Source organism: Orycteropus afer, unplaced genomic scaffold (assembly GCF_000298275.1).
Source record: "Orycteropus afer afer isolate SDZICR_OR568_19922 unplaced genomic scaffold, OryAfe1.0 scaffold00476, whole genome shotgun sequence".
Classification (NCBI taxonomy): domain Eukaryota; kingdom Metazoa; phylum Chordata; class Mammalia; order Tubulidentata; family Orycteropodidae; genus Orycteropus; species Orycteropus afer.
The window spans coordinates 1,867,947-1,877,804 of NW_006922063.1; the positions used below are offsets into that span (position 1 = coordinate 1,867,947).

At 44.5% G+C, this 9,858-nt stretch overlaps 1 protein-coding gene across 1 annotated transcript in view; it reads left to right on the forward strand.

Annotated features, from left to right (window-relative positions):
- The window catches only part of WDR62 (WD repeat domain 62), an 82,951-nt gene that overhangs the window by 33,884 nt on the left and 39,209 nt on the right, over positions 1–9,858 (forward strand). Inside the window, exons 2-4 of the mRNA XM_042782820.1 lie at positions 3,760–3,938; positions 5,824–5,915; positions 7,581–7,706. Coding sequence (XP_042638754.1) covers positions 3,760–3,938; positions 5,824–5,915; positions 7,581–7,706 — 397 coding nt within the window. The remainder of the gene's footprint in view (positions 1–3,759; positions 3,939–5,823; positions 5,916–7,580; positions 7,707–9,858) is intronic.

The window sequence follows — 9,858 nt, forward strand, 5'->3', positions numbered from 1 at the left end:
GCCAGCTGCTCTGCAGAAGAAAGATGAGGCAGTCTGCTTCTGTAACGATTTATAGCCTTGAAAACCCTATGGGGCAATTCTACTCTGTCCTATAGGGTTGCTGTGGGTTGGAACTGACTCAGTGGCAGTGGGTTTGGTTTTGGGTTTTAATTAGTCTTAGTTGGTTTATATTGTTATTCACATCTTCTCTTTCCTTATTGATCTGTCTAGTTCTTTCTGTTATTGAAAATGATGTATTGAAGTCCAGCTTTTATTGTAGAATTGTCTATTTCTTGCTTTGATTCTGGCAATGTTTGTTTATATATCTTGGATCTCTGTTGTTGATGCATAGTGTTTGTAATTGTTATCTTCTTGATGAACTGATGCTTTTTATCAATGTACAGTGTCTTTCTTTCTCTTCTTCAGATAGTTTTTGAGTCAAAGTCTATTTTGTCTATTGTTAGTATAGCCATCCCAGCTCTCTTTTGGTTACAATTTGCATGGAATATCTTTTTCTATTCTTACACCTATTTTGTTTCCTTGGATTTAAAGTGAGTCTCTTGTAGACAGCATACAGTTGGGTCATGTTTCTTTTTATATCTTCTGCCATTCTCTGACTTCCAGTTGGAGTAATCAAGTAATTACTGATAATGAAGGACTTAATTCTGCAGTTTTGTTATTTGTTTGTGTATTTCTTATATCTTTTTTATCCCTAATTTCTTCCATCACTGCCTTCTTTTGTGTATGGTAGATATTTTGTAATGAACCCTTGAATTCTCTTTTCATTTCCTTTTCTGAATATTTTAAATTGGGGATTATATTTGACATCCTAAAGTTATAGCAGTCTAGTTTGAATTGATACCAACTGACCTTCAACAGCATATAAAAACTCTGCTCCTATACAGCTTCGCCTTCCCCCTGTGTTGTTTTAGTAACAAATTACATCTTGATACATTGTGTAAACAGTAACATAGATTTATAATTAATTTTTATGCTTTTGTCTTTAAATCATGTAGGAAATAAAAAGCAGGAGTTACAAACCAAATGTGCAATAATACGACTTTTATATTTGCCCATGTGGCTACCTTTATCAGAGAACTTTATTTCTTCATGGTTACTTTCTAGTGTCCTTTTATTCCCACCTGGCCTTGATGGTTTGTTATGAGAAATCAGCTGTTAATTTTATTGGGGACATTTTTGTATGTGACAAGTTCTCTTCAAGATTCTTCTTTGTTTTTGTCTTTTGATGATTTGGTTGTAAGGCGTCTTGGTGTGGATCTCTTTGAGTTTATTCTACTTGAAGCTCATTAAGTTTCCTGGATGCATAGACCCATCTGTTTCATCAGATTTGGGAAATTTTCATCCGCAATTTCTTCAGTTGTTCTTTCTGTCCGTTTCTTCCCTCTTCTCCTGGAACTTCCATAAAGTGTATGTTGTCTGCTTGATGGTGCTCCACAGGTCCCTTAGTCTCTGTTCACTTTTCTTCCTTCTTCTTTGGTTTGTTTTCCCTTGTTCCTCAGACTGGTTAATTTCAGTTGTTCTATTGGGGCAATCTACTTCCGTAGTGATACTGCCTTGGAAACCCAAGGAGGGGTCACTATGAGTCGGGTCTGACTTGATGTCACATAACAACGACAACAACAATCTTCAAGTTCACTGATTCTTTGTTCTACCGGCCAAATCTGCTGTTGAACTGCTCTAGTGAATTCTTTCATTTGAGTTATTATACTCTTCAGCTATAGTTTTCTATTTGGTTTCTTTTTATAATTTCTATCTCTTTATTGATATTCTCTATTTGGTAAGACATTGTTCTTCTGGTTTGCTTTAGTTCTTTGTCCACAATTTTCTTTAGCTCTTTTTGCATGTTTAAGACAGTTGACCTAAAGTTTTTGTCTAAAAATCCCAATATTTGAAGTCTTTGTTAGGCTTCTTGCTGCTTCTTGCTCATAGTGACATGTTTCCTTTTGTGCTTAATGATTTTTGACTGAGCTTCCCATTTTCTTAGGAAATTTATCTGTGGGGATATTTTAGGGTCTGGGCTAATGATGAGACATGGGAAATACATGGTAGCATTTTGTATTATTTTTTCATTTGTTTATTTTTAACATAGACAACATCACACTATGCCTGTTTATCTACAGTTTACTCTTTTTCACTCAAATGCAACAGTGTATCATAACACTCATTGAGGTGGTTGTAATGGATTACTCTTTGCCTTGTTCTCTGAGAACCATAGGTGTATCCCGAATTTGAAGATCAGAGAGCTTGTCTGCCATCAGGATCTTTTCTGACTTGCTCTTCAGACAACACCATTCGCTTCTGGAACATGGATAGCAGCCCTGACTCTCACTGGAAGAAAAACATCTTCAGCAGTGTGAGCGGTTTCATTATGGACTGTTAGGGAAACAAAGACCAACTTTAAACTAGGTTATGGGAACAGGAGGGAGTCTTATGGAACCTAGGTGTTAGACCTCAGGAGGGCCAGGAACCAGGAACCAACATGGGTCACTTCTTTCTCCTTCTTCTTCTTTTTTCCCTCTCTCTTTCTTTTGCTTTCTGACATAGCATGGTCTGCCTTCTCTGCCTCTATCTGCCAGTGAACTCCTGCTCTCCAAGCATGTGTAGATACAGCCACTCCAGGCGGCCTGACACTTTCAACAGAGAAATGTTCCCCAAGTTTCACGTCAGAATTCCCAGGGATACCATCTAATGGGCCAGCAGGCATGGACCTTCCCTGTCTAGGTAGCTGCCACACAGTGGGACCTGGGGTAGGGATGCTGGCAAGACTCCAAAGAGAGTTATAATGGGGAACTGGGATAATAAAAAGGTTGCTGAAGAAATGGTATCACTAGGGCAGTCAGGGAGCTTCTCCAGGGAGCTGAGGCCTGAATCATTCATTTGTTTATGGAGATGAATATTGAAGTCTGTGCCAGTTGCTGTGCTATATGCTGAGAACACAGCAGTGACTAAGACAGACTCTTGTCCCACCTCTGTGGCACCCACAGTCTAGTGAGGGGAAGGCAGACAGTGAACTGATGACTGCACAAAATAGGGTATAATCACAAGTGTGATAAGTGCCATGAAGGGAAATTGCAGGGTGCTAATGGCTTATAGAGCAGAGGCATCTCATCTTGCCTGGGACTTCAGGGCCAGGTGCAGGAGGAAGAGATGGCCAAGCTAAGATGTGGAGGACTGGGCGGAGAAAAGACGGGAGGGGAGACTGTTCCAGGCCAAGGCAACATCCTGTGCTCCTTTCCTACTCTCAGTCTCCACCCAGCACGACCATCTTCTCTTCTGCACCTGGTACATGTGTTATATTTGGCTGCAAATAAGAGGTAGATGTTTGGTTCTCTGACTCATAAAAGCAGGCTGGAGGTAACTAGTCCGAGCTTTTTTTTGCAGCTACGGGAAACTTTTAGCATCCCAAGAGCCTTCCAGCTCTCCATTCTGCCATTTTGAGGCTGTAGCCCTTGTCCTTATGATACAAGATGGCTGCTGGAGCTCTGGCCACCACATCTGAGTTGTAGGCAGCAAGAGAGGAAAGGAAGCCGAAGGGTAATTGCTTGTTTTACATCTCGTTGACTGGAATTTATTCGCATAGCCTCATCTAGCTGTCAGGGGGCTGGGTAACATAGTTATTATTCTGAGTGGTAAAGTTCTCAGCTCAAAATTAGAGTTCTGTTACTAATGAAGGCTAGGTTGGCTATTGGGAAGTCATGGAGGTGCAGATGTTCTTCCATGCTCCTTGTAGCACTGACCTCAGCCCCCTCCTTCCTGCAGACCCTTCTGAAGGTTGTGTATGTGGAGAATGACATCCAGCACCTGCAGGACACGTCACACTTCCCGGACCGAGGCAGTGAAAACGGGACACCTGTAGATGTGAAAGCTGGGGTGCGAGTCATGCAGGTCAGTCCTGATGGCCAGCACCTGGCTTCAGGCGACCGAAGTGGAAATCTGAGGCAAGTGGGCCCTGGCGGGTGACTAGTGCGCACCTCCCAGCCTGGGCTCAGGTACTGTGGGCAGTGAGGAGGAGCCCTGGCCTTGGCATCTCTAGCTGCTCATCAGGAATGAGGGATTGCAAGCAACAGTCTAGGAGCCAGCCACCTAGGAAACTTAAGCTGAAAAGGAGCTTCCAAAACAGCTGAGATTAGGGTAGCTACAGGGACCTGTGTGACTAGGGCTGCAAACACCAGAGTGGTGTTACAGAGTAGACAGGCAAACTTGCATTACTCTGAGGCAGGGTGACACAGTATTTCATTAGCCATGTGGTCCACTACTGAATCATCAGAGAAGATGCCAGCTAAAGCTTGGGAAGTCCTGTGGCACAGGGGAAGGGACCAGGAGACTGGGGCATTTGAGGGCTCAGGCTGTTTACCACCCCCAGCAGGGTTTTTTCAAGATGTTAACAGCCCAGTACATGCTGGCAGAACATGAGCCCTGTCACAGGGAGCAGGTTTAGGATGACAAAGGATAGCTGTGGCCACATGAGCGTTGGGGGCTGTTAAGGTCTGGAAAGGACTAGGGGATGCTGGAGAGTATGTATCCATGAAGGAGCAGCCACCATGCAGCATCAGGAAATCAGGCTCTAAGATGTCTTTTCTTCCTTTGTCCAGCAACAGCAGAAAGTACAGATTTTTTTGTATGAAATTCAATGTTTTTTTTTTAAATTTTTATTGTGATTTGGGTGAAAGTTTACAGGGCAAATTCATTTTCCATGTAGCAGTTCATACACATTTTGTTTGATGACATTGACTGCAATACCCTACAGTGTAACAGCTCTCTTCCCACTTCCTCCGCATAGTTACCTCTTCCTTGTGTCATTCCCTCCCATATACTTCCATCCCCGCCCCAAGCTGTCTCCCTGTGCAAACACTGCCCTTCTGTTCTCCCACAAGTGATCACTCTGAGGAATATATTTACCTGATGAAAATGTTCACCTCATATACCTGTCTACTGTTTGGCTAGAAGCCACAGGAGTGAGTTCAGTTCTAGACTCACAGGTAACCAGAGGCCGTAATCCCAGGGGTCTCACCAGGCTCTACTAGACCAGCAAACCTGGCCTTTTTAAGTGGAAATCCAATGATTTTTAAGTGTTGGCAGTCACTGCATACTACAAACAAGAGGGGTTGGTGGGCTGCCCACACTGACAGGGCTCGGTCGTGGGTGGCAAAAACAGCAGCGGGGCTACCGTGGGCGTGCTCTCTTCCCCCAGGCTGGGCACTAAGATCTCATGGTCTTAGTAGCTGTGATCTTAGCTTTGTTGTTAGTGCCATTTTCAGATGGGTTAACTGAGGCAAGAGAGGTCAAGTGGCTACAATCACACAGGCAGAGAGTGGAGGAGCAGGGATGAACGTCTCATTTCAGTCCTGGCTGACCTGTTGACTATGTTTGACTTCATTTGGAGAGAATGAAGAAAGTGTAGATTTGAGACTTTAAGAATGAGAGATCAGAATCAAATGTTCTCACCCATAGGTCCTATCTTCATATATGACCTCGGACTCTGCTCCCATCCCCAGGGACCACCTGTGATAAAGCCTGCCCTAACCCCTGCTTCCCAGAGGACTGTCCTAAATTCCTGGTGATGCAGCTTCCCCGGGATTGTGTTCGGGAACCACAAGGGGCTGAGTGTCTGCTGAGATGCTACCAGGCTTAGCCCTGCTCCCTTTAGAATGTCAGATTTCCAGCTGGGAAGATGTAATCGGACAGCTTTGGACCAGTTAGCCAGGGTGCAGGGGATCCCCATATCACCTACCTGGCTGTCCACCTTTTCTAGCTGTGGTGGAGCACTTGGGGCTGGTGTATGGGGCTCTGGGCAGGGTACAGCAGGCAGTGTATGTCTCCCAGGATCCATGAGCTGCACTTCATGGATGAGCTACTCAAGGTGGAGGCCCATGATGCAGAGGTGCTATGCCTGGAGTACTCCAAGCCTGAGACAGGTGAGCCCACGGTGGGGTGGTGGTGGTAGGGGGAGGCAAGGAAGTGGCTGCATGGCAGAGCCACACAGAGAGGGGCAGCTGGCATCTGGTAAGACTGTGAGTCATGGCTAAGAGTCCTGTGTTTCATAAGGGCCCCTATTGCTGGGTCCTGGGACTAGGATGGCTGAGACTCCAGAAAGCAAGACACTTGTAGGCAGTTTGCACTCACTTACTGGTCCCCAGTGAACAATGGCCTGAACAGTGCCCACGCTGAGGAAGTGAATGTTGAATGTATGAATGAGCTCATCTTCTATTGGGGAAGATAGATTAACAGGTGTTTTCAATGAACATCATTTTGAAAAAGTTTAAAGTCTACAGAAAAGTTGCAAGAATATTACAGTGAACACCCCATATCCTTCAACCAGATTCCTCAAGCTTTTTCCTTTAAATCCTGTCTGATTCTATGTTTGACTTTACCCACTTTTCCTTTCTTATTTCCCTGTGTACGTGAGTGTGTGTGTATACACGTATGTATCTACACACACACACAATAAAATAATAACAAAAACTTTTTATTTTTTTGCTAAGTTGTTTAAAGAGTAAATTGTAAGGATGATATGCCTTCACCCTGGAATTTTTCAGTGAGCGTTTCTTAGGAAAGAGGACGTCCATTTACGTATCAAATTTGGGAGATTTCATTTTCATTCTACACTCCCCTATCCTGTGGGCCATGTTCCAATTTTATTTGTTGTTCTAATATTGTTCTTGATAGCACCTTTGTTTTTCCAATCCAGGTTCACAATTTAGTTGTCCTGGCTCTTTAGCGGCCTTTATTCTGGAACATTTCCATAGCCTTGGTTTATTTATCTTTATGACTTTGGCTTTCTGCAGAGGACAGGCCAGTCATTTTGTAGAATTTCCCTCAGTTTGGATCTGTCTCTTTGTATTCCTTGTGGTTTCATTCAGACAGTTCATTCCTGGCAGGAATACAACATGGGTGGAGTTATGTCCTGGAGAAGGTTGATATTAAATAGTGATCTTTTCCCCCATTCTTTTTTTTTCCTTCTTTCATCCTCCACCCCACCAATATTTCTTTATATCTCTTTTTGCTCAGTACACCTCTGCTGAATTCCTCCCTCTTGAGATCTGGTTTTAGGCCTTAGACAATACCAGGTGACCAGGGTGGGCACCACCTGCAGGGGCCAGCGGGGAAGGCCCAGTAGCAGAAGGAAACATGTGGGTGGGTGGCCAGTAAGGCCTGGACAGTGCCTGAACTAGGTCTGTGTGAGCAGCGCTTGGAGAGCAAGGGGCCAGTAGTTTCAGGTGAGACTGAGAGGTTGCCAGGGCTTCACTTGGCCTGCCCAAGAGTTGTACTCGGCAGGAAGGAGTGAACTCTGTTAGAGGTGTCTGCTGTGGGTACAAGTGGAGGGCCATCTGTGTATATGCCAAGATTCGGCTCCCTGAACTGGTGGCATGGGAAGTGAAATACCAGGGCTTGGAGGCTCCTGGGAAAGACCACACAGAGCAGGGGGAGTGGCCCTTTCAGGTGTGGGACAAATTGGCTGTAGTTCTGGAACTGAACCCCCCTTCTCCAAGCTCTGGAAAGCTTGGTCACACTGTTATTGTTGGAGGCCAAGGCATCTGACCACACTTCTTGGAACCCAGGGCCATCTTGTCCACTCACAGGGCTGACTTTGCTGGCCTCAGCCAGTCGGGACCGACTGATCCATGTGCTGAATGTGGAGAAGAACTACAACCTGGAGCAGACGCTGGACGACCACTCCTCCTCTATCACGGCCATCAAGTTTGCTGGTGAGCCCCTTCCTTCCTGCACCTCATTAGGTGGGCTTCTTTGGGTGCAAGTAACAGCAGAAATGCTCTCTAATAGAGACTGATGGAACCCCTGAGACCATGGCCTTCAGTCAGTCACCCTTCAGGCCTGGAATTGAACTCACTCCCATGGCTTCCAGCCAAACATTAGACAGGCATATAAGGTGAACATTTACACCAGCTAGGTACACTCCTTAGAACAATCAACCGTAGGAGATCAGAAGGGCAGCATTTGCACAAGAAGAAAACTCAGAGGGCGGAGTGCATGGGAAAGAAGGATACAGGAAAAGTAGCAACAGGGAGGAAGTAGGAAGAGAGCTGTTACATTATGAGGACTGCAATCAATGTCATGAAAAAAAAAAATGTGTATGAACTATTCAATGGAACATGAATTTGCTCTGTAAGCTTTCATCTAAATCACAATTTTTTATTTATTTATTTATTTTAAAGCCCCCTAGCTTAAACAAAAAAGGGAGAAACAAGTTCTAGATTCAGGCACAGCTGAATCCAATGATTGAGTCTTTCAAAACTCAGAATTCTCTCCTCTCTCAGCTCTGCCTTTTTCTGGTGGGCAGGATCTTGGTTGACATTATGCCACTGGAAAGAGAGCCCTCCTCTTCCTGTTGGTAAGGTTGGAGTGTGGTCTATAATAGAAAGGGATTCCATATGAGTTCCTCCCGGTGAGTTTTCTCTTGTCTGGTCCAAACTCTTCTTTTTTTTTGTGACTTGGGTGAAGATTTACAGAGCAAATTCACTTTCCATACAGCAGTTCACATACACTTTGTCTCATGACATTGACCACAATTTACCACAATGCAACAGATCCCCTCCCACTTCCTCCAAATACTTACCTCTTCCCTGTGTCCATCCCTCAATGCACTCCTACCCCCTGAGCTGTCTCCCTGTGCATAAGCAGCCCTTCTTTCTCCCATGATTATTCCCTCCAGGGAGTGTATCTACCTCAGGTAAACATTCCACTCATATGCTTGTCTTTTGCTTGGCTGGAAGCCACAGGTGTGGGTTCAATTCCAAACCTGATGGGCAGCTAGGGACCATGGTATCAGTGGTTCCACCAGGCTCTATCAGACCAGCAAACCTGGTCCCGCCTTTTTTCTTTTCTCCAAATGATTTTGAGTTTTGCCCACATTGTTCTCCCTCTATATCCAGGATCTCCTATATAGATTCCCTTCCAAGTAGTTGACATTGGTAACTGGGCACTATCTAGTTATTCTGGTCTCATAGTCGTATAGGCTGCAGATTGGATGGTGTACCAGTCTCTAGGACTGATTGTATCCATGAATTTTTGGTTTTCTTTGTTCTTTGCTTTGGAGGAGAAAAGACCCATCGTTGCATCTAGATGGCAGCTTGCAAGCTTTTAAATCCCAGTCGCTACTCGCCAAAGGAGGAGGTGGAATAATGTTTTGTGTAGTATGTTATGCCAGTTGAGCTTGATGTCCCCTGCAGCTATGGCCCCGAGCCCACAGGTTCAACTACTCAGTCCCTCTGCGTAGCTGGCTGTGACCATGCAGTGACTACCACCATGCCTCTTGTCACCTCTACTATACACCTGGGAATTCAGATCATATACATAAACTTACAGGACCGTTGTCTGCCAACCATATACATGTTCTTTGGTACACTCCCCGCTTCATAGACATACCTAATAGTTCAGCCTGTCCACCCATCTATCCACCCATGTATACCCATGTTTGCCTTCACTGACAGTGCAGTACTGTACGTGGAAAAGGATTCATCTTTGTTGTCTGTACCTTCCCATGTTCCTCTTTATGTCTTTCTCTTCCTCAGTGCCACCATATTGATCACTCACATTTGGTACATTGCCCTTCTCTTCACCCAAATCAATACTTATTTCTATCTATCTAACAGTGTTCCCTCCCCTTCCCTCCCACCCCTGGTAACTAACAAAGAAAATTTCCTTAAATAGATAAACCTTTCCTTAACTTTTACAATAACGGACTAATACAATATTTGTCCTTTTGTGATTGACTTATCTCACTCAGCATAATGTCCTCCAAATTCATCCACGTTATGCAGTGTTTTGCAGATTCTACATTATTCTTTAGCGTTGCATAGTATTCCATTGTGTGTATGTACCATAGTTTGGTTATCCATT